A 26,299-nucleotide genomic window follows, 5' to 3' on the forward strand; every position below is an offset into this window, starting at 1 on the left:
TGTATTATATAAAAAACACATATACTGCTACATATACTGCATATAGCCTATACGGCATTAGGCTAACCAAGACTTGTCACAGCACTTACATATTATTGCTCTTTTGTTGGTTTTGATTGCTTCTATTGTCCTCATTTGTCCTCATAAAAGCATCTGCTAAATGACTAAATGTAAATTAATTTCATTCAAACCGTAGTAATTCAATAATTTATAATAATTAATTAGTACAAATACACCTGTAGACTTGACTCCACTTTATTTTTTGCTGCTAACTTAAAAAAAAAAGAATTTGGCAGCGGTTCACGCTGTTTTCGTACAGGGTTGGTTGTGAAAGGACCTTGAAGAGAAACAGTAATCAAACATTTTCTGTCAAACAGTGCACTACTCTGCAGTAATTCAATAATACAATTACATCTTTTGATTTGATCCCACTTTATTTACTTTATTTTAGCTTTGGGTGGCAATTCGTTTTGTTTCTTTTGCATTGTGTTTGCAGTGAAAGGGCCGTGAAGAGAAACAGTATTCGAGGTTCTTTTCTATGTCAAATAGTGTGCTATTCAATTTCTCAAAATGCACTTTGCAAAGCACAGATGAGCCAAAAATGTGTCATATTGCAGACACCTTCACATTTTGATAAGGCCAGCACCAGATTCTCTTGTAAGCCACCCACATAAAACATGGGATTATTCTCAGGAGAGCATAGCGTTATGGTCAGACCTATTGCATACCGCATCCTTGACTGACAGCAACAGCAATGGGCTCTAGTGGGACAGTAGCAGGACTCGCCATTGATATTCCACATGGGTCGATCTAAGCCGAGTGTGGCTAGGTCTCTGGGGTACTCCATCAGCGGCAGGTTTAAAAGAGATTCAAACCTCCACCGCCCCCTGAACATAGATGGTACTCTTGAATACATTTGCTTTTTCTCCAACGCTTGCTAAACATATTGGCATCAGTTGATGTCTCTATACGGCTTCATTTTAAAAGCCGAACTGTTTAAATCATTCAGGATGCTGACTGGAGTCATTGAAATATGCTCTCGGATAGTAGCATTATGCAAATGCAGCATTATGCAGAGAAGCCTTTGTTAAAAAGATGCATCGTCTGTTCCCACTACAATACAATTTTGAATGTGATAATGGTGGTACAGTAAATGTAAAAGCGCACTTTCTCAGAACTATATCTAAAAGACAGATAAAAGGCAGAAAAAAGTTGGATGAACATTGTAATGTCTTCATTACAGGGCCAGTGTTGTGCAGCGAAGAATCATTTTCTTCCAAGATGAGGGCTCACTTACCAAAAGACTCTGTGAGAAAGGTAATTTTAAAGCTGGGTTTCTCATGCACATCCCTCTGATAACATTTTTACATCTACAGAATCAGTTTTTTTTTTTTTTTTCCTGGTATGCTCAGTGAATAGACCTCTTTTCCTGTCATCTGCTCTTGATGTTGCTAAATAAAATATATGCTTTGTAAATGGTTGTGTTCATGCATGCCACATGAATTTGTGTATGTTTAATGTTTGAATAGGCTAGAGTATGTGTGGAAGGAGGCGGTTAAATGCACATGTGCATTGTGACAAGAAAAGGAGAAATGTAGATTCTCAGCAGTTGGTTGAAAGTAAGGATGTAAAAGGGACATAATGGACGCAATGCAGTTGAAGATAACTAACTATAATCTTCTGATCATTGTGCATTGCAGATCCAGTTGCGACGACTGAAAACCCTGTTCAAGAGTGCTGTGCTTGTGGAACTGCCAAGTATAGAGTCACTTTCTATGGAAACTGGTCTGAGAAGGTGCATCCCAAAGACTACCCAAGTAAGAACAAACCCTTTGTGACACAAGAGCACAGTAATCACTATTGTTATTGTTAATTAAAACTAAAACAATTTAAAATGGTTTTCATTTATTGAAATAAAGTCCAAATATTAGATGAAGAACTTAAGCTTAAAAATCAGAAAGGGTGCTAACTGAAATAAGTTTAAATTGAAGTACTAAAATAACTAAAGCTACAACTAAAATTAATACAAATTAAATCTAAACGAAGATAAAAAAAATAAAACAAAAAACCTGATAAAAATGACAAAAGCACATACAGTAACAAATTTACTAAAATTAAAATAAAAACTAAAATATCAGTTGATAGTAAAATTAATAAATCAACTCAGATTAACATGATTAAATATTATGTAAAATATTATATTATTCTAATATAATATTATCACATTGTGAGGTACATTGTGCTAGGGTTGTGCAGTATCCTTTTACATTTTTACAAATTTGACATTCATTCATGTTTAATTTTATTATTTGTCTGTACTATAAATCAAATCAAATGTAGATGCTGAAAATTTAGTGATTAAAAAGTTTGCACTACAATTGTAATAATGTGACAGAATATTATTTAATATATAGTTACTTATATTTGTAATTATTTTCAGTATATAGTTGCTAATATTAGTAAATAACAATAAAGTATGAAATATCAGATTTTGTTCAGAAAACCACCAGACAACATCTATTTTTTATTATTGTTTTTGTTTTATTTTAGTTTTAGTTTTTTATTGATTTATTTTTTACACAGAAATGTAAGTGTAAAATGTAAGAAAGTAAATTAAATGTTAGACATTTGCTATATTCCATGCATTTTCCATCTTCTCTTTAAGTTTGATATACGTGTTTGAAATCATCCAGCATCTTTATAAGTGTAACGTGGCAAAGACTTTTTTTTTTTTTATATATAAATTTGAAAAATGTAGTTTTAACAGTCAGGTAATACAATTGAGTTTTAAAGAACACTGAAAACATATTCTTGATATGTTTTAATGCCACACATCTCCAACTTGAAAATTTGAACAAAGTGTCTTGCAGAAAGAGTGGTAATATGGGCAGAGGTGGGCAGCAATATCTTTTCCCTGCAGCTTTAGCTCTCAGGGCTGGTTTGCTAATATAGCAGTCAGCAGGAGAGCTGCTTCGTTACCTATGTGTGTGGCAGCAATGATCCAATCTGTTATTTACTGTCTGGCAAGCAGGCAAGACTACAGCCTGGGCCACGATACTTTGTGAGATAAGAGAAGCCAGGCGGATGTTGTCACATAGCGCACTGCTGCTAGTTAATGGGTCTGTGGAAACAGACGGTGATTTATGCAGTAGGTTCTTTAAAGACAGAGACAAGAGTAGAAGCTTAGATGTGTGAAGATACACACTAGCGAACAAGGTACTTCAGAAGTGCAATTAACTGGGAGGATTTAGCTTTATATAAAGATGCAGCTCGAGAGATCTGTTATTTGCTCACCACTGTTGTTTCTGTCCCAAAGGACGTGCTAATCATTGGTCGGCTCTCATTGGCGCGTCTCACTCGAGGAGCTATGTGTTATGGGAGTACGGAGGTTTCGCTAGTGAAGGAGTCAAGCAGGTGGCTGAGTATGGATCACCCGTCAAAATGGAGGAGGAGATTCGACAAAAGGTAGGCCTTCTGGCTAAGTGCGACGAGATGAGATATCAGGATCAGACAGATGAAGTTCAACTTGAAAGCTAATGTTGAAGTAATTGCTCGACTTTCAAGCCAAGATGTGCTTTTAGTGGGATTAGCAGCTGTTTATCCGACAGAGATTGAATTTAAAAGTTTTTCGTTGGCCAGGATTAGGCTCATTACATTTCTGATGGTTTTTCAATTCGCTGTTTGTTTAGGATTATTTTAAAACTAGCCAAAAGGGACGAATCTGAATGAATCGTTTAAGTAAACGAGTGTGTGTTTTTGAACTCTTTCGCTTCCAATGACACTGAAAATCTTCCTTGGAAGTGCATGACTTCTTTGATTGCTTGATAAACAATCGGCTCTAGTTGACAAAATGGAGGAAAACAAATCAGTCTGCTTTATTGTGCTTAAAAGCTATTTTTTTCATCTTTTAGCTGACTTGAAGACATAAAGTTTAATAAGGCATAACAAGACTCGTTTTGGTTGTGAATGACTCATTTATTCAATGATTGATCAATGACTCACAATAGATGAAAAGACATTTGTCTCAGCCTAATGATATAATTTACAGAAAGAATGAATCATACTGGTGAATGGAATCAAAAGATTTGAGTCACTAGGATGAATCAAAATCCCCAGTACTAGAAGTAATACCCTCACTGAAGTTTTTCATCTATAATAATTGATTTAAAGTTTTGTCAGCACCCACAAAATCAAATCAAATTCCATTAGCTTACTTATTGCTTTCACTCCATCAAAAGTTGCTTGGCACTCATTTTATGTTTCTGAAGTTCCCCACGCACTCACGGCATCGGAAATAACATGTCAAAGGTCGATCAGTTAACGGAGTTTTCTGCCTAGCATCTTAATTAAACACATTAGTCAGTATCAACTAATCTTCACATTGCTGTAATTTAATGTTAATTTCCGTCTCTTGAAAGACACATTAACAATCGCATGCAGTCTGAGACGGAAGGTCATTTAGCAGCTTTGTAGGAAGGTGTGTGCAGTATAATTCAACGTTAACACGGGCTGCCTCCATGAGGATTTTAAAGGTCACCTGGGAAAGGTTCATACCCTACATGTTCCCATTTGTCTTTCACACAATGCTCTGTAGGTGGATTTGCAGTGCACATCTTCAGACATCTCAGATTGATGATCACAGAATCTTTACGGCTTCACCCACATGCAAATAGGACAGACATTTTGTTTTTAGGCAAATTAATTTCTAATTAAGTGTTGGATGTGGAATCCTAGAGATATAAGTTAGATATAATATACACATACATAAAATATTTATATTTATATATATTCTATATATATTTATTAAATTACAAATAATTAATTTCATAATTTTTGTCACCAGTGTAAATATCGCAAAAAACCAACACTAGCCTGAATTTAAAAAAAAAAAAAAACACTCAAGCTCACTGAAGACAAGTAAACAGTCAGTGATTTAATTAAAAAAAAAATTAATTACAAGCAATAGGACAAAAAAATACAGTAGAACGAATAAATATGAAATGCTACATACATTGTATAAAGTTGGGGCTGGGCGATTTTTACGATTTTATCAATTCATTCGAATTTAATGTTTTGCCACGATTTTATTTTTTAGAAATCAAGGAATCGTGATTTTGAATAGCAATGTTACCATACTTTACAATAGAATTAGACACTTTGACAGTATGCCAATGATAACAGTAAAGAGAAAAGAACGATCCAACCGCATGTCGGCGCACATGATTAACCGCTCACGTAAGACACACTCATATCGCACAGAATGTGTTGACAAAGATGCGACGTAGGCAGTGGAATAGGAAAAACATGCGAGAAGATAGGAGTGAACTTCTTCGAAAGCTGCTGTTCATCGTTTTTACAGAACATTTATAGTTAAATACAGTCTACTGGTATTATATACCTTCAGTCATTTTGAATTTGAATTACCTTGACTTTTGGGATTTTTTAAAAGCATTTTCTTCGTATTTATTTCTGAACATATAATATAAGATACGTTTGTAGAAGATGTAGTTGTAGTTTTTGCATATTTTCTGCGAAGATATTTAACAAGTGATTTGTTTAACATTTACATCATGATGACAACTTCATGTGTGGTGCACTTGGAATAGTATTGTCTTTAACTAGAGGGTAAATAAAGAAAAAGTTACTTGAATCATGTTGTAGTTACATTTTCAAGTTGACTAGTTAAAAATTTTAAAAAACAGAGAATCAGTCAAACTTTCTGAAAAATTGAGATTTAAATTTTTTGCCATATGTTCCAGCCCTATATAAAGTAATCAAATGTATAAAAACACTGCATATTCTTAACTGTGTAAATTATATAGATATATTTCTTCTTATCAAAGTTACGAAAGTGATTTAGTCAAGAGCAGTGAGAGATTTTCTATCTTTTGTTGTTTGATTAATATGAATGACAGACAGCAGGAATATTAGAGTGCTGTCACTTTAAGAGCTACCCGGATCCAATGTACTGTAACACGTTTTCTTTCTCAGCTGTTTGCTTTCACTTAAGACCAAAATTACTGTGTTTACGAGAATACTTGCAAAGACGGCATTTTAACAAATACAAGTGTGTGTATTTAATCGTTCAAGGCCTATAACATTTAATTATTTAAAAAAATATATAGTATGTATGTATTTCTCAAAAATAAAAAAGTATTCGTTTTGCAAAATATTAAACTTTATTCCTTATTTGTATAAGGAATTATATATCGTGTATAAAATGTGTGTATACAGTATATGATGTTTTACTAAATTAAGCACAATTCTGCATCATTGCAATAACACACTGAGAAAGATAATTCACTTCTGAGTAATAGATCATAAGATGTCTCATCAGTTTTCATTTTTCACATACAGTATTCCTAGAAAGTCTTTGATTTTTGTTGATTGTCTTGGGGCATGGCTGACGAATTTGCCCACAATTATTTATTGATCTGTGCTACAGGCACTTTTGTGCTGTCAACATTTGTTTCGTTTGGCATTGCAAACAAGTACATTAAAAGTCCTGTCAACACAGTTCTTCCAACAAAGCAGAAAATTCACAAGTAGTTTAAATAAGTTCAACAATGAAAAATCAATATTAAAAATACAAAGACACATAGACACAATACAGAAGTGCAGTACACAAAGCCACCGGCCAATAGAGCTGCTCTTTATTATTCCTTTTTTGAAGCTGTCAACTGTCTGTCATTCCAGAATTGATTTTGTTTTCTTCTATCTTGTCCATTTATTTTACAGCTCTTTTGTGCTTTCAGGGCTTTTTCCACATGCTTGATCTCCGTTCTGATACTGTTGGTTGGTTTTACCTGACATGATCATTCATCTTTTGAGGTGGTGCGGACGCTTTGTAGCCCCAGTAAAGGTGAATCTGTCTGCAGGGGCCCTTTGAACTGATTTGCTTTGTGGCAGTTTTTTACTTAGTTTTTCAGCTTTTAGTAAATGAACCTCTGGGGATCATTCAATAATCTCAAAAGATATGATGTGCACTATGCTGTTTGACTTTAAAGAGATAGTTCACTTAGTTAAATGAATTCTGTCATCATTCACTCAGCCTCATGTTAATCTAAACCTTTGATTTTTTTTTTTTTTTTTTTTTCAGTGAGAAATTTAGATGTTTAACAATGTTCACGCTGTTATTTTCAATACAATGAAAATAAATGATGACAAGAGACTGTCAAGCTCTAAAAATGACAAAAATCCCCATTAAAGTATCATAGAAATTGCCTTGCAATGTAATAAGTCGTATAGACTACTTTTATGATACTTTGTGGTACTTGATAGCCCCTGGTCACCATTCACAATTTCACAGAAAGGAAAAGAGCATTATGGACATTTTTCATTTTTGGGTGCATTATTCCTTTAACATGTTTACATTTGTATTGCAATATACTTCTGATCATTTTAAAGCTTTTAGCATAAAATGGTATTTCAGACTTCTTTAGCGTGCAATTTTCCCTGCTATTCGCCAAGAGGAAGCAGCTTCCAAAAACATTGCAGCGCTACTGTAAAATCAGTCATCAAAGCCTTCTCCAAAAACCATCACAGTCATTTACTGTCATTTTTGGCAGGCATCATTTCACCATTAGGCACATTGCTTTCGGGAAAGCAATCGCAGAACATTCTCAGCAGAAAAGAGCCATGCGGATAAATATTTCAGTCGTAGATCACGCTGCTGCAGTCTCTTCTGAATGCCAAATTGCGACAATAGACAGGAGTCAGTAATACGTATTCAACAACATTGCAGAGAAGCTCACAAGCATTCTTTTGTAAGTATAGACTTACAAAAGAATGCTTTCACACTTTCCCTCAATTTTTCATTCGAATTTCAAAGCCTGACCTTAAAATGAAGGGGAAAATAATCCTATAATGAGCTAACGCTTATAATAGACTAAAACAAAACAGCTTTGCATTAAGCCAGAAATATCGCTCTAGTGATAAATTATACTATTATCTTGTTTACGACTGCTTGCTCAATGGCTCTACCTTTAAAACTGAAGTCAGGTAGCACTACAAAGTCAAAAGGTCTTTAATTTTCTTTCCTGTAGCTGGCGTATGGACAGAGATGTAATCTTTTTCTAGTCTTTTTTTATTGCTGGGCCGCGGAATTCAAATCATCTTTTTCCCCCGTCTTTTTTATGATGATTAAAATATGTAATTTTCATTTCTCCCGGAGTCCCCTGGTGAATTTTGACCTTGAGCTTACGGTTCACATTTCCACAGACACGTTTAATTTGGAATAAAAATTTGGAATAGCATTATAACATGCTTCGCTTAGTTAATGAGGTGGACATCGTGATTACAGAGGTGTCATAAAACTGACTCTAGGAAGGTCAGACTGTTTTCAAGCTTTTGGAAGATCTCAGACGTTGGGAAACAGGAGCTTCTGAGGCAATTTCTTAGCATTTGTTGTCCCAACTTAGCTGTTATGTCATTATGAATCTTATTATCATCTCATCTCGGAGATGATATATTTATCCCACAATCTATCAAAAGCACAGTGTGAGGCAAATGGGAAAGTGAATGAATTGTGCGTTGGAATGAAGCTTTCCCCGAAGAGGACAGGATGCTTAATGCTTTACGAGCACTATGATGTACATAACTGTGAAATATCCATTTGTGCTAACAGTATGGAAGCTCTCTATTTACATGCTAAATACGCCGCGAGAATCTTTATTGTGCCGTATAGGTGGGTGTTTGCTTGTGCCTCTTAGCAGTCTCTGTTAATTAGTGTCTGTATATGCTAATTAAACATTGCAGCATTGATATGAATTTGATGTTTAGTTTTTGTTGACCCACTAAACATGAAGTGCTTCTTTCCTTGTGTTAATTGTCAGCTGAAGCTGTGAAGCGTCTACTGTCATAACTGGTTTTCAGTCTATTTCCCTGTGATATACAGTGCTGCTGCTAAAATAATGTATTCCAGCTGTGAAATTGTCATTGAGAAATTTAACGTAATTTAAAGCTAAAATGTGTAATTTCTATGCCATTAGTGTCAGCAAATGGAATATATACAAATGGAAGTTCAGGGTTGGCCAGATTTTTATTTGTAAAATGTTTTGAAAGAAGCCTCTTATGCTCACCAAGACTGCATTCCCTATTAAAAAAGTCCTATATTTATTTCATAATTCAAATCTATTAACATATTTACTGACATGTTGCTTGAAACTTACTGATATAAAACTTATAATTAAACTTTATTTGGAGTACTACTTGTGCACAATGCACATTCCTTAATATTAAGCCTAAAATGAGTTGTAATGTCACTATTAATAAGAACTGTATTATCTTTTAAATAATATTGGTCTTTAAATGCAAGATATTTCAAGTGTACCTAAAGTATACTTGCAATAGTTACACAACAATCAACTATACTTCAGTATATATTTAGTTGGACTTCTGCACAATTAAAGTGCATTAAGTAAAAAATGTGTTGCTCCAATTTCGCAGACTTTAGTTATAGTAAAACTATAGTAGTATACTAAAAGTACAATTGCAGGGTATTTTTATTAAGTACATAAATATGTAAATGTATTTGTAGTATACTTAGCATGAAATAATTGTATTTCAAATACATTTTATTATATTTTTCACTAGGGTTTATATGATCAGTAACACAGTAAAAACTGTAATCTTGTGAAATATTATTGTAATTTAAAATGTTTTTTCTATTTTAATATTTCTTAAATTTAATTTATTCCTTTAATTTCAAAGCTGAATTTTCAGCCTCATTATTCCATACTTCAGATGATCCTTAAGAAATCATTCTAATATACTGATTTGCTGCTCAAGAAGCATTTCTTATTATTATCAGTGCTGAAAACAGTTCTGCTTAATATTTTTTGGAATACATTTTCAGGATTCATTTTTCAGCGTTTATTTTAAATAGAAGTTTTTTTTGTAACATTATGTCTCATTATGTTTTATTTTTAATTGCATATATATCATCATCCGTATATATCATCAATCAGAGAAATGAAGCACCACAGTGTTTGCTTTTTTATATAGTTGTCTGTGCATATTAAGCTGACATAGGAGAGAGCATTTTAACATTGAAAAAATGTACACCCTTTAGCTTCAACTTAATTCATTTAATGCTAATTCCTAATAAAGATACTATATTTTTCTTTTAATGAGTTTCTCAAAAAGAATTGCAACTGATTTGCATTTCTTTTGAAAGTGTTAATGACAGCAATTTTGAATTTGAACGTATGCACATTGTGTTAGCCTGAGATAAGTTTCTAGCACAGAAACCCTCAGAGTTCCTCATTAGCAGTGCAGGTCATCAACAAAACAACAAATTTCTACCATTGCGCTGTTCAAACTAGCAATTAAAGATGAAGTCAGTCCCCATGGAAACTATATTTAGAGTAGACAGACTCATTCTTGCCTATCTGTGTGATTTAACTTCTCATTCCTCTCTTGGATATGTCGTGCCAAATCCAACGAAAGACCACTTTAGAATAAAAAGCACCAAAGGGAAAATAAAGAGTTTTGTGCCCGTCTGCGACTCGAGCTGCAATGACAACATTCCTAATGTCTAATTCCCACAGGCTGAGCTTGTGGGGCTTTGGATGGTATCCATCGGATTCTTCCACACCATCCCAAAACTTCTGCTCGCTGGTCCCATTGTCCGTTTTAGCACGACGTGGCCCTGCAGATGGCCATACTGTTTAGAAAGATGTTTCAGTGCTTTAGTCGAGAACAATTGTCTTGTTTCATCCGACTGGCAGGTTTCAGGTTGCCTGTCAGCTTTGCTTTGGATGCTGCACTGAGACATCGGCGTATGAAAAACAAAGCTAATGCTTCTTCTGGCGGTAGTTCCAACAGGCATTACTGATGTAAAAAAAGAAAAAGGTCCAGCGAATTGTTCCAAGGCTTTCTGTAAACAACGTAAAGTGCTTTAATGTGTGTTTAGTGCTTGAGAAGAATCAACTGGAGGAGTAGGACTACAGTTTGTTTCCAACTGTCATGTTGTTTTTTGCATCTAGCCCAGGAAGAAGAATTGGGTTTGTAGTAGCTAATGGGAATCTCACCAAACACATGAATAAGTCACAGCTCAAGGGACCCAGTTCTCACAGTATAAAAAGCTATGGGGCCAAACATTCTATCATTTGGAATTTCTCCAAAATGTCCTCCAGACTTTGGGCGTGTTTGACGTCAAAGCTTTGTTTTCATAAAGTAGGCTACTAATACACACCCCTTGTTTTATAACCCTAGTGTTCAGAGGGTTTAGGAGCCTTAAGTTGGAACTTTGGCTGTGCAAGCACAAAATGAACCCTCTATTGATGTGCACACAACTTCTGTAATTTCCACTTCGGTGTGTGTGTGGCAACCTGCGTAAGCACCGCGGTCCAAAGGTGCTCAGGTCATGTGTTCCAGTAATCCTTGGGATCATGATGGAATTTGAAACATCTGGGGTGGACTTTGCTGTGATAGCGGGGACTCAAAGCCTAAGATCTCCATACAAAGCTCTGTGTCGCAGCTTAGGGTTGGCAGCCGTGTCTCTCCCAAGCACCCCCAGGTGTTTCCAAAGCTCCTCTTCTAATCCTGAGAACCTCCAATGTACATCCCCAACAACAACCTCCCTGAAAACACCTACCAGTGTTGGGGGAGCTGCTGAGCTTCTGTTTTTCCAAGCTATAAGTTTAAGCTGCTTATAGTTGAAGTAGTTCAACTACAGTGAAAGTACAATTTGTTTCATTATGTTACATTCTTACTCCAGTAAGTGTCTTTATGAGTGAGTCATTGATTCAGTCATTCAGCTGATTCATTCCAATATGCTGATTCATTCAGGAAGTAATCAAGTGTCTGTGTTTATGAGGGAGTCATTGAATCATTTACTCAACTGATTTGTTCAAAAATACTTATTCCTTCAGGAACTTAAAGGGATAGTTCACCCAAAAATGTAAATTCAGTCATTAATTACTCAGCCTCATGTCTTTCCAAACCTGTAAGACTTTTCATTTATCTTCGAAACACAAATTAAGATATTTTTGATTAAATCTTAGAGCTTTTTGACCCTGCATAGACAGCAATGGAAGAGAAGAAATAGTTGAATAAAGTCATTTTTGTTTTCTTTGCGCTCAAAGAGTATTCTCATAGCTTCTATTTTAACGATGTCCTTGCTACCTTTCTAGGCCTTGAACATGTCATTTGCGTTGCTGTCTATGGAGGGTAAGAAAGCTCTCGAATTTAATCAAAAATATCTTCATTTGTGTTCCGAAGATGAACGAAGGTCTTATGGGTTTGGAACAACCAAGAATTTTCATTTTTAGGTGAACTATCCCTTTATCCCCTCCAATGTTCGTTGCTTGGATGCTTGCAATCATTAATTCTACTTTGTTTTTGTTTTTTTATAAAATACATTTATATATTTTAATGATTTAATCATACAGTGTTTAATAATTTTTATATTTTAATGATTTTTTCTGATATGTGGGAACTAATTTTAAATAATCACAAAAAACTGCTTAATTTACATACAAATAAGCTGATTTACTAAAATGAATCACACCATAGTGCTACATATAACTCATTAAAACATTTTTAATTGAATGAACCAATGCATACTGTACTATATGAGTCTTTGTTTGAGGAGATGCTTTGTCAAAATATGGAAAAATAAATGTTATTCTTTTATATTGTCCGTTTAGAGACCTCTGAAGCATTATGTGATAGTAGAGAGGTCTGCGGATATGTAATTAACAGTGACACACTCTGGATGTAGAGGTCAATGGAGCGATGCTGATTGGGTGTATTACATGGATATGGAGCTGTGCTTCCTTTGACAGCGATGTGATACCTTGCTGCGACTCGGAAAAAGATTATCCCTTGAGCCGCTCCTGGTGGCTACATGTATAGATGAAATTTGACTTTACTAATTTCCTGTGTAAATTAAAGAATGAACAAGAGAGAGAAAGAAAGATGATTGTGTGATATAGATAGAGAGACTGATTCCAGTTCATTATTACCAGGTGATAATTAAGTCCAACCTTCAACTATAATAAGAAGCGATAGAAATGGCAAGTGAACTAATGACAAGGGTACAAAATAGTGCATGAGGGTTTCTAGAGCCTGTTTTTCGAGAGGGGTTTACAGTGCAAACAGTTAACAACTGTTAAAATATTAGATAAAATACTAGGTAGATAGATAGATGCATAAATACATAGATACATAGGTACTCTAGATAGATAGAAAGTCTATCTTTATTTTTGGGCGCTCCATTAGAAGCCTGCCAGACCTCTTTGTGTGAGATGAGGCAAGACCGCCTACCACGTCCTCCTTCACTTTCGTCTGAACCCCACTTCTGCATTTCAGAGGAAATTGCTGCGAACCATTCGGCCCCAAGTCTGTCAAGCGAAAAAAGCAAACGCTAAGCACTCACATCTGACATGTTACAGGATGTGCTCTCATTTTTTTCCATCTCTGAGGCAACAGACTTTAAAGGGAATCTTAGCTACCATACAGCCCTTCAAAGCCTACAGCCTCTCTTTGACTACTTGAATTGAAAATAGACATTAAAATTGGGCTCCAAAAAAAAAAAAACATTCTAAGCAAATAATATTGAAAAAAAAATCATTTTAGTTTTTGGTTTGTTTGTTTACTTACTATTCCAAAGCTTTCAAATTTCTGGGACACAAGAAATGCATTTTCTATTGCTACATACTTTTTTAATGTCAAACCAAAAAATATAACGAGTTTGATTAATGTATATTTTTGAGTCCTTTGTAAATAGTCCCATTTGTCCTGTTCCCAGCATGCACTGCGGCTTTCGTTATTAATATGGTTGCAGTAGTAGTATCTGGATGACTTTGTCCTACGGCTCAAAATGAGTGAGAAGTGATTCATGTCAAATATTGATGTCGGCAGTTTAAGGTATATTATAATTTTGCCTCGTCTTGTGAGTATTTATATCGTGAATATTCATGTGATGATGTCAGTTATTTTAAGATAAGCACTTTTCTCTCCATGATGTGCACTGCTTTCAGATAACATGAAACACATAATATTGAATATTTAAATGTATTATGTAAATGAAGAGAACAATTTGCATGCAACTCTTTATCCTAGAACTGTGACAAAATGGCATCACAACTACACATTTAAGGCAAATTCAGAAAAATATTAAGAATTAGAATTTAATAAAATGTAATATAATTAATTGTTATAATCAGTTAAATAAGAAGTCGTATTTTAAAAGTACAAACATAATTATAATAATTAGAGGGTTTTTATTTGTAATTTGTTAGCATTGTGTGTGTGTGTCTCAATTAATGTTACTCGATATGTAATTGATCATGCTCGTTTCCCCAATTTTTACTGTAAAATTTTGTTAGAATTATTTTATTTAACATTAAATTACATTTGTTGTTATAATTATTAAATTTAAATGTATTACTTAATTACATTTAATTTAATGACTTTTTTATTCAATGTTATTATAAACTAAATAAGAATCCAACTTTAAAAAGCCATGCATATTATTGCCTTCATATTTGAAGTGTTTTATGCACAACAAATATTTATAGTGCAATCAATAAAGGGTCAAACTAGAGCTGCAGCGAATGACCAAAATATAACCCTATTGTTCCTGCAGAAATTAGCATGCCAAGAGCCATAGCAGTGGCGTATAGATGTACATAAAAGACAGGCTGGCGATATTTCAGGATTCAGTGGACACACATGGTGTTTCACAATGTTCATTCCCCAGAGGAACAAGAGCTAGACTCTCCATTCCAGCATCCAAAGAATGTAAAAGAATGGCTAGTGTTCCCATATTGAGATTCAGAGGGTACGTCCAGGTCCCTCGACTCCCTCTAAGTCGGTACAGTCTTCATAACCCGGCACTTGGACAAAACACAATAAAGCCACATTATGCGATGCACTTTCTTTAATTCATGAGGGATCCCTCATAAATCCGTTTTCAATAATGGCCCTTTTTCCCTGCCTTGTTTTCCCTATGTAAATGAGACCTCGGCGGCAAAGGGCCGACTGACAGTAATCTTCCGTAATTTGGTTTGTGCGGCTCTGTGCTAGCGCTCTGGGAGGCCTGAAAGAACACACATCATTCAGCGGGAGGTCAGACAGTGCACAAAACAAACTGACAAGGCCAAAGCTCACACACACTGCCTGACTGACAGCTGAGAAGCCTGCATACTCAAAAGGCCAGCCAAGACAGTGAACGATTAAAAAAAGAAAGCTGTTACGATTCTAGCGTGTGTGTCTGAAGAGCTGATGCTCATTTGAATGGACTGTCTTTGTGATTGATGGCAGGTCGACACACCTGTTACACGCTGACGTCATTCCTGCATTTTAAGCAGATTTGAGAAAATTAAGCTTCTTGGTCATGGTACTTTTTACCATTAGGAATTTAATTTGTAAAGGCACTTATCTAATATTATGTGTTTTATTGTTTTTATTAATTGTAGAGTCATAATCAAATGACTTTATTTTACTTAATATGTTCCTTTGCATGATTTGTTGGTGCATATTATAAAAAGTCAATAATGTTTGTCTTCTTAAAAGAAATGCACAATATATAGGTTATTGGCCATGTAACGCCCCTGGGCGTTCTGTGAGTGTGTGTGTGTGTTTTTCTCCCCATGTGCTCCCCGTGACCTAGTTTTCCCTCATGTTTGATTGTCATTCCATTCACCTGTGTTCCCTTAATTATCCTCATTAGTTCCTTGTTACTTAAGCCCAGTGTGTCCTGTGTCCAGTGTTCTGTGTCGTCTATATGTAGTGGTCGTTTTCCTAGTTCTCTGAGTTCTCTGTATTTGAGTTATAACAAATGTGGTTTCCCAATCCTGCTCCTACTCCTACATTCCCAATCCTGCTCCTACATCTGTGTATATATATATATATATATATATATATATATATATATATATATATATATATATATATATATATATATATATATATATCGTAGCTCACCATAAGCCATCACCCTCCACATACTGCTCCAATGAGCACGCTCCCTCCTTTCCACCCGTGCTTCCCTGAGTTCTCTCAAGTTCCTCTCCAGTCCTCATCCCAGAAACAGCAGCCGCCCCACTCTCAAGTCCGCCGGCCGCTGCACTCTCAAGTCCTACGATAGCTACAGCATCCTCTCTAACTTCAACTCAAAAGGATGAGGAAGAAGAGAAGATTCACAGAGGTTCGAGCCCCTGACCAGAGTCGAGAGTTGGCTTCAGCCCCTGACCAGAGTCGAGAGATGGCTCCATTTGGCTGATGGCTGCTATATGTCTCCGGCTGTAGGCCATGGAGGCTCTCCCGCCATGGCTCCCCGGACTACCTGCTCCGCCATGGCCCCTGTACCGGTACCGCCCCGTACTAGCCTGCCTTGAGAGGCCTCCAGGACAATATTATAATATATTTTTAGAATAATTTAATTTAAATTTAATTTACATGTAATTAAAATTACATTTACATTTATCTTAAAATTAATTAAAATAATTATTACAATTTATTAATTACATTTACTTATTTATTTCATTTGTAGCATTTTTTTATTATTATTAATTAGACAAAATTGTATTGAAATTTAATATCAGCAATTTATTAGTTAGTGGCCATAATTTACGTAAACAATAATAATCTGTATTGGGTAGCATTTTAATATTGTGCATTCTATTGATGCGCGGATGAGCTAAAAACGTCACCTGAATCCGCAGCTTCAAATAAATTATCCACCCGCCTCCCGCCTACACCTATATTTTTGTCTGATTTAGATAACCGCACCTGACCTGCACCAAATCGTCACATTCAGGGTTCGTACAGACATGGAATTTTAAAACAGCATAATTTCTAGGCCTGTAAAGTTTTGCAAAAATAAATAAACCCAGAAAGTTTTGGAAAAGTCACAGATATCTATTGCACAATTCTCTGTATAAAAGAATTATGTTTAATCAGGTCCTGAATTTCGGTGCGGTATTGAGCATGTATCGCATTACTCATTCCCACAGCTTTCGACTTTAAAATGAGAGAAATTCCTGCAAAACATTTATTCAATATAGAGTGTAGGTGTCACGGTGCACACAGCAGGGAGGAACAAGGAGACGAGGATAACTCAAAATAACAGTCTTTAATGAAAATCCAATAAAGGCAAGACAAGGCAGGGCAGGGCAGACACACAGGAACACCGGGAGTAACGAGTAGACCAGACGAAAAGGAACTAAACAGGCAGGAACTAAATACACAAGATAATTAACACACACAGCTGGACGAAATCATAATCAAATTTAACAAGGACAGGAAAAACCATATAAGGACACAAGAGGGCGGGAAACGCACGACTACTGACAGGACTGACAGTAGGTTAGATGAGTAAATAAATCCACACAAACCATCAGATCAAATCAGTCATTTGAGTGATTCAGCTGGACCGTGTCCTCTGTCTTTGACCTTCTCTTCACATCGGCACACTGCGATACAAGATTTTAGCTCGTGTTTCGGTACAGTTGACAGAATTGTCAATTGCCAAATCGGTCACTGTTGCATCGTCACAAAAATGTATTATTTTCACATCTTTCTAAGCCATTTGGTACTCGCACTCTCCAGAGGCTAATGTTAATGTAAACAGTTGCGAAAGAAAATGTATGTGTATCAGTATTGGTCTTGTGACAGCAGCCTAATAAAGCTGTGCCGTCTGTCATTAATGTTAATCAAACAACAAAAGACAGAGAAAATCCCTCACTGCTCTCGACTAAATAATGTTTTATTGAATAACTTTAATGGTAATTTAGGCCTACAGTTTATTCAATTTCTGTAGCCTATTAAAACACATTCACATTTTAGGAAGTGTAGTTAATATTTGCATCATTAATGATTTATCTTACCCACCCGCAAATAATCAGAATGCATTTTTTATTACTCGACCCACCCAACCCGAGGATTATCCGCAGCGCCTGCGGATATAACCGCCATCCACGTATCACTAGTGCATTCCTACTTTCAAAATATTTCATCAGTTTCATTCGCAATTTCTGCTTGGTACTTGATACTAAATGGTTATCATCTTTCTGGTATTAGTCCCAAAAAACATACTTCCACTAGTGGCGTATCTTTAAAAAAATAAAAATAAAGAACTTTTTTTGTTCTTGTTAGTTTAAGCTGTATCGACCATTACAGATCAGGCTTTCAGCACTGTTTGCCTTCCAGCAGAAACTCACATCCCTGCCCATAATAGTCCCACTGCGGTCTTGTCAGACTGAGAGATGATTGGCTGTAGAGCTTCAAGACGAATGAGGGGGAGAGTGACAGGTGGTGGAAGACAGACTTCAACTCAGTGAAAGGGGAAGATGTGGACAGAGGAGACTGTAAAGGTCTTTCATTTGGACGGTTTTGAAAAATGCTTCACTGGATTCTTCACTGGAAGTAATGGAAGGAGAGGGACTAGGCACTTTTGAGTTAAAAAGTTACAATAGCTCACAGAAAAAAGGATTACTCTTGTGCAAATCTGAAATTAAATAACTGGAGAAGACATTTTAGCATTCAGTATCACTTCAGTTTCAAGAATGAAATGGTGCATTAACACTAAATCAAGTGTGACAGTCTAAATAAAAATGTGAAATGATTCGTCCAAATTAAGTCCATTGCCTAAACTGAAATGTTTCCTGAGATGTCTTGATCAATTGCTGGATTCCATTTTACTGCACTGCTGTGCAGTTTGGTTTGTGCTGAGCCACATCTGTCGGGTCAGCAGGTCCATCGCAGCTCTTTTTTCAGTCTGTCTTGAAAAACATGAGGGATGGAAGCTGCATGTCAAAGAAACAGACTTTCCCGGAGGTGTCAAATGTCTTTAAGGTAGTGATGGCACTTCAGTTGTGCTGTACTGTCTTCAGTTTTTGAGCCATGCCAGACGCTTGGGTGGAAAACTCACTTTATAGTGTAGCTATAGTCTCGACAAGTAGATAACAACCAACTACTTCAGCATATCTTTAGTTGGACTTCAGCACTACTTCCGCACAATTAAAGTTCATTTTAGTATTCCAGTTTAGTATACTACAAGTACAATTGCAGGGTATTTTTATTTAGTACATAAATATCTAAATGTATTTGTATTATACTTAGCACAAAATAAATGTATTTCAAATAAATTTTGTATATTTATTTTTCACTAGGGTAGTACTGTATATTTCAGCCAGCTACTGATACCTTTTGGAGGGTCTTTTTGCTCTGGTTTGCACAGGTGTTAATGAAGCACCTCAGGGCATGACAGTGTGGAGTGTATTTGTTTGCATGTGTGTAGTCCTGGGGTTGTCTTTGTGGTCAGGATCAGACAGATATTGTCACCATCCACTGGTGGGGCTGTTGGCAGATATGTTCTCCTGAGCTGCAGGGTTTGATGGATCCTAGTTCGCTCTCTCTCAGCTCTGTACTCATTAGGCTGCTTTGTGAACAGACGTCGGCTGATTTATGCTTGTTGGGTTTCATTAATTATGCCGTGTGTCATTCAAGCAGATTAGTTATTTCTAACTTTTCCAGTGGGTGTCAATTTGAAAACGAAGAACAGTTGAATATTTATACTTTTTTGTTGTTAATTAAAGGGACAATTCACCTAAAAATGAAACTTTTGTCATCATTTACTCACATTCGTGTCATTCCAGAATTGTAAGACTTCATTTCATCTGTTGAACACAAAAGAAGATTGTCTTGGAAATGATATTTAATTAAAATTGTTTGGAACCTACATTCAGGGTTGAGTAAATGATGACAGAATTTTCATTTTTGGATGAATTATCCCTTTAAACCCGATGAAAATGTCTGATGGTGTGCATATTCAAATAGGTGTCAGAGATCAAGTTTTAAATCATCCATATTCATGAAATAAGTACTTGAGCAATGATCCAGATGAGACGAATCATTTGGAGATAATGACGGTGACAGTGAGGAAACCCTAAAAGGCCAATTGACAGAGTTCTGCTGGAGAAACAACAATGGGTTGTCATTTTCCTTATTAATTTACTCAAGGAATAATCAAGGTATTTACATAGTAATTTATGCTAATTTGCTCTTGTGAAAAATGTTTAGCTCATGCCTGTGGAGCGGTATAGAAGCGCATTAGCCGGACATGAAGGGGTTTATTCTTGGCAGACGGTTTCTTGCCAAAGTGACTTTGAGAAAAGAAAGTTCGGATTACATAAGTGGCAATTACCAAAGCAGGTAGCTAAGGTTAAATAGCTGAGTCCCACGTACGAATGAGAAGGTAATGCAATTACAAACAAAGTGCTGATTCTGTCACAGTGCTAGATGCAAGTCAAATATTGCCTTAGCTGAAAAAAGGTGCGGTGCAAATGAAGTCTTTGTGTTAGTTTCATGAAGTAAGTGATGTTACTTATGCAAGTAGAAATAATTAAAAATGAAAGGTTGTTATTCCCAAGCTAATGCATTTAAATTAATGGTGCATAATTGCAAACAAACTTTCTTGCTGTAATAGTTCGATTCTCGCTGATTGCAATTTTTTTAACACTGATATTGTCAGACAATGTGAGAAAAATCATGTGAGGGGGTAATTCTTTATATGTTTAGGAAATATAAGTTTATCCAAAGACAGCCGGATGACATAAATTGTAATGAAATGTATTTATTTATTTACATTTTATATTTTTATACTTTGATTTTATATACTTTCATTTTCTTAAATGGAGTGTGCCTTTTTATTATTATTATAAATCATATGATAATTTAAATTATAATCTAAATATGATAGTATTGATTGCTTATAACCAAATGTATAAACTTGATGAGACTTAATAAAACTTTTGTAATGTCTTTATTTTTAAAAATCCATTGACTGATATGACAGTTTTTATAAATCAAATGATAATTTAAATTATGATTTGAATATTATAGTATTTATGTATTTGTTTAACAAAATGCATAAAATTAATGAGACTTTAACATTTTTATAATATTTATATATTCAATTTCTACATTTTATTTTATATTATATAATTTTATTTCCCTATTTAGTACCCTATTTCTGATGATGGCCAAAGTTCACCTCTGCTTAATTTACTGATAATTTACACATTTAAATACTGCACATTGTGAAAGCAAAGAAGCTGCATACCTTTGCTACGGTTCTCTGACCATGTCACATACCTGAGGTCTACGTTCATATTTTATTTAGCCAAACTGGACATCATTCTATCTAGCCTGCAGCTAATCTGTGGGATATTCGCCGGCCTGACAATGAAGAATTGCCTCCGAGCAGCTAGCGATAAGCCGCACGATTAGAGATCTGATCTGCATGCTCATTACATGTCGAGGGATTGCTTCCTTAACGAGATTAAAACAATGAATATGCATCACACAGCCCTTAGGGCCATTCATAAAAATGCATCCCAGTGTTAAACGTTTATTTTAATAACCTTTACCTCAACCCCCAAATGACAACAGCTCACCAAAACCCAACACCACACACCTGTTGTTTGTTAGATGTGACAAAACTCCAAATGAATTGCCCTCTGGTCCAACACGTATGCAATCAATATCACGCCGGCCATATGAATTAGCAATTATGTCTGAACTTTTCGCTCGGGGGCTCTGTGGCATAGCATTTGAAAAACAAAATGATTAAACACTGCTTTTTTTTTTCTCCCAGTATAGCCTTTCTTTTCATTTTTGTTTAATCATTTTGTTGAACGTAAAGCATGGCTGAGTTTTTAAAGTGGGATGTATCAGAATGCTCTCATACAAGAGAAACTAATTACAAAACAAGATACAAAAACACTCATAGAAAATGAAAGTCTGTGGAGCTTCAGGATATGAAATCTGATGATTGTTTACCTGTGACTTCTGCTGTTTCTTCTACAAAATGGTGTGTGCATATAGTAGATGATTTGTTTTCCACGTTCTTGATTGTAAGCTTCGAGACTGTGTATTCCCATCCGGGTTAATCTAGCCTGAGGTAGATGTACGTTATCCTGTCTGCGCTTATAAGCGTGATGGAGACTGTTATGGCTTCTTCACGTCAAAGCAGATTAACTGGTAGTCGCTGTAGCTGTAGCACGTATAGGAAGTGATATCTTATCGCTCTCATCCTTCGTGCACGGCATAAACAGTCTCCCAACTGACGTCTTTATGATGCCTTGTCTCTGTTTAGCATACCTGCTCTTTATCTTGGATTTATATATTGCTGTGGAGTAGCGAAATGCATAAAGATAGTGTAATTTTGCCAGTAACATGCTACAGTACACAGCAAGTAGCTTGACAAATCGCTGAATTGGTTTGTCTGAACAGTTCATTCGAATGAATAATTCACTGATCAAATAAATGATTCACTGATTCATTTTACATTTTTTAAGCAAAATGTAGCTAAATGCTGGTGTTTTTTGCTTCTGTTATATGAATTAGTTTGCATTTATACTTGTGCTGGTTGTGTTAATGCACAATTAAGTTCATTTTAATGCTGTTGTGTTCATTTAGATTTTTTTCTTTTGTTTTGTTAAAATGATCTAATTCAATAAAATTTAGTTAACAACCTTTTGATAGCTTGAAAGTACTAATGGAAAAATAACGTTTTGTAGACTGATATTTCCTTGAACCAACTGCTCAAATTCAGTGAAAATTGGTGTTAAAGTCATGCAGATTCAGTCCAAATACATTTTTCTCGGTTGTAGTGCTAGCCATTTTGTTGTTTGTAGAAATAAATTAAAATACAATACAATAAAATAAAATAAGAAAAAAGAAAATAAACAATAATAAATAGAATAGAATAAATTAAAATAGAATAAAACAAATGATACACTGATTAATTTGAACAATGTATCTTCAGTTTTGAAGCAAAGTACAGTATTTAGCACCTGTTATATAAATTTGTTTGCTTTTATACTTTTGTAAGTTTTGCTAACTCAGATGTTTTTATGCCAGATAAATCATGTAATTAAATTGAATAGTTTCATCTAATCTCATGCATGTACAAAGATAATACGTATCTTTAATATCGTTAACAACTTTTTGAAATGGTAGCTTGAATGTACTTCTGTGGAAAGATGTAGTTCAGCCAAATTTAGTCAAAATTAAGCAAAATATGGTCTTGTATGCTCTGATTCAGAGAAAACTGGTATCAAAGCCATCTAGATTCAGTCCAAAAACTTTAAAGCCATTTTTCTCGTCATTTTTCTTTAGTCTTGGTCGTTTAGTTGTTTGTAGACAACAAAATGAAGAAATTTGATCCATTCATTTTGTTTTCTGTCATTCTTTTGTTTACCTGATGCTTTCAAGAAGTAAAATCTCCCACCGTTGCGGTTTCATTGTCCTCAACTTCTGAATGACATTTTTTGTGGGGTATAGGGGTTCACTAAGGTTTTCATTAATCCTCCATCTTAATTGCTTGACTCGCTTACCTCACGTGTCACTTCCTATTAGCAGCGTTTGGATGTGTAATATGCGGAAGACAAGATAATTACAGAGAGATGGCTTGGGTAGTGCACAACACAGAGGAAAGGTTATTTGCATCTGTATAGAGCCTGGGTGCCATAGAACTACAAAGTGTCACGTCTGAATGTGCTGCTAATGTGTTTAGCTTGGGTTCGACATGCAAGCTGTATTTTCCTAGCTAGCCTCCCAAGTGGATACTGCATGAATTCAAATAGAAACTAAAGAAAGTTTGAAATGCTGAATAGTTGCACTTGAAAGGTTTGATGTTGCCTTGTAAAAAATTGGGGAGTTTTATATATATTTATACAACAGTTCTTTCTGTTCGTCGATTCTGATTGGGAACTGAATCGAGACTTCTTCAGGAGTGTGATATTCTAGTGATAACAGAACCGTTTGTATCACTCCGCTTGCAGTATTTCTCACAGCTAGTGTCATGGCGGAAGCCCAAATCCACAATAATTTTTATAAATACTGTTTTTGTGTCACGGAATATAGTTTTAAGAGTTTTTTTTAGACGACAATGTAGTTCTTTAGACTTCAAATATGCGGTTTGTTTATAAAGATTTAAAAATTTATTTTGATGTTTAGGAGATGTGAGCATCATGTGGACTTGCTCAGTCCAACTCTCTCTCTATTAATAAAACATAAAACATTGCTTTTAATACAGTAATATAAGAAATTGGCAATGAAACAGCTCAACGTTACTAGTTCTAAAGTAATATTTTGGAATTAATAACAGAGACTTGGGCTCAGCTGTTAAACTGTCAACTTGATATTTGAAACATTGGCGGAAGGTTTTTTTTAAAGACACTCCATTGTTGTTTCTTATGTATTTACACACACATTCCATTGAATAAGCCATATGGCACTGCTACTTGTGTGAGATTTCTCATATGTGTGTGTATATATATATATATATATATATATATATATATATATATATATGACACACACACACACACACATACATATATATACAACATTACACATAAAAGAAAAATGAAAAAATAAATGCTTATATAAATAAAATAGTCTGTGTGTGTGTGTGTGTGTGTGTGTATATGCATGTGTGTACAGTATATACTGTACACACATGCATATATACAGTATATACTGTGCTAGCACACACTATTATATATAATGAATATATATATATATATACACACACATATATATATATATATATATATATATATATATACACACACACATATATATATATATATATATATATATATATATATATATATATATATATATATATATATACACATATATATTATGTTCAAACTTTATATAATATTTTGTTATATATTCAAAAATAAATATATAGAGTTTGTTTTTTGTTTTATTTATATTTATCAGTTGAGCCATTATTTATTTTTTTATTTTTTTATTCTTCTTATTTTTATTTTTATTTAAAAATGTTTCAGAAGGTTGCTGCAAGTTAAAAAAAATATATATATAAATTTGGACCAGAAAAACAATCCTGATTTTTAAAGTTCACGTCATCTTTACAGAGGGCCTATTCCAAGAAGATAACACGTTATTAAAGCTTTGAACAATGTTATTAAAGAGACTAATGGACATTTTAGCGATCCATTAAATTTAATGATCACTTTGGCGCTCAGAACAGGATATCAGATTTATCTCTCTGTGTCACGAGATTTATTTTGGAAGCTCGTGAACAAACAAGCTTTTTGGCACGGCAACATTTTCTGAAGAGTTTATTGGAAGTGCATTTGTTGTTATTCATCGCTTTGACCAGGTCCTGCGCCACTCATGTCCAAATCAAGATAACATGAACTCCAACGTGTTCATATTGCAGATGTGCCAAAAGTCCTTCGGAGGAACTTTGTCGTAAGCCTTCAAGCCTGCTGAGGTCAGCAGGTCTATTTCCCTGCCAAATAGGTCTATTCCCTGGGCTGGCGGGAGGTCGGAAACTAATTACAGAGCGCAGGGGCAAGGAAAAGTCAACTCATTTTCTTCCACCTCCTTATTGGTGGTTGCACTTCAGCGTGTTGGTATAGCAACCAACATTGAGGGATACACTTTGGCCATAATGGATTTGTGAAATAAAGCTTGTTGCACTTCATACAATGCCTCTTCCTGTCAAAATATACACTTTTAGGTGGCTGCAACCCACAATACGATAGCATAAGCCTGGAATATGTCTCCAAGCCTAATAGACCAATTATGTTATGTAACACAGTGACCTGTGCATAAATATGCCAACCAGAAATTGGTGACTTTTAAATGTCTATAGATTTTAAGGTGGCAGCTGCCCAATTAGTAACTGATCATTCTCTGAATTTTTGCCATCTGGACTCGTCATTTCGATGCACAAATGAGAACCAAGGCTCACGTTGCTAAGCTACATGGCAACATCTGCAGTTATTCCAATTTTTGTTTGTCTAATTGGATTGAGTTTAAGTCCAAGAGCTAATGAGTGTAGGAACAACGGCTGGAAATCAAGTGATACATGCTGGCATGTCGGGTTCGAATAATAAGGTGTAATTGGAAGGACCGATGATAATGGATATGGCTTTTCAGAGCCAATTATAGCTTTATTCAGCTGCTAAACATATTAGCATCTGTGTTTTGTTTAATTACACATCTGTTGAAATTCATTTCAACCACAACAAGAGTAAACCAACATCATTGACTATCATAATTAAGTTGAAGGGTCCTGAAAAGATTGTTTTCGGTTCTTGCCATTTGAATGCAAATAGAATCTGAAATTAATTTGAATTTATAGTTTATTCTACAAATCAGGTGTCATTTGTAGCATCATGAATCTATATTGATCATCATCAGTATAAATCAATTCAGTTATAAATAATTTCCCCCTTTTTAAAGTAATAAAAGATTCCATAAAATAAAAAGACGCTGTCATAATGTCAATATACAA

The 26,299-nt window shown here is 35.0% G+C and overlaps 1 protein-coding gene across 1 annotated transcript in view; it reads left to right on the forward strand.

Moving 5' to 3' along the window:
* The window catches only part of spon1b (spondin 1b), a 71,940-nt gene that overhangs the window by 15,531 nt on the left and 30,110 nt on the right, over positions 1 to 26,299 (forward strand). Inside the window, exons 4-6 of the mRNA XM_058767642.1 lie at positions 1,244 to 1,317; positions 1,701 to 1,817; positions 3,317 to 3,465. Of these exons, the coding sequence (XP_058623625.1) occupies positions 1,244 to 1,317; positions 1,701 to 1,817; positions 3,317 to 3,465 (340 nt within the window). The remainder of the gene's footprint in view (positions 1 to 1,243; positions 1,318 to 1,700; positions 1,818 to 3,316; positions 3,466 to 26,299) is intronic.

Source organism: Onychostoma macrolepis, chromosome 25 (genome assembly GCF_012432095.1).
Source record: "Onychostoma macrolepis isolate SWU-2019 chromosome 25, ASM1243209v1, whole genome shotgun sequence".
Lineage (NCBI taxonomy): Eukaryota > Metazoa > Chordata > Actinopteri > Cypriniformes > Cyprinidae > Onychostoma > Onychostoma macrolepis.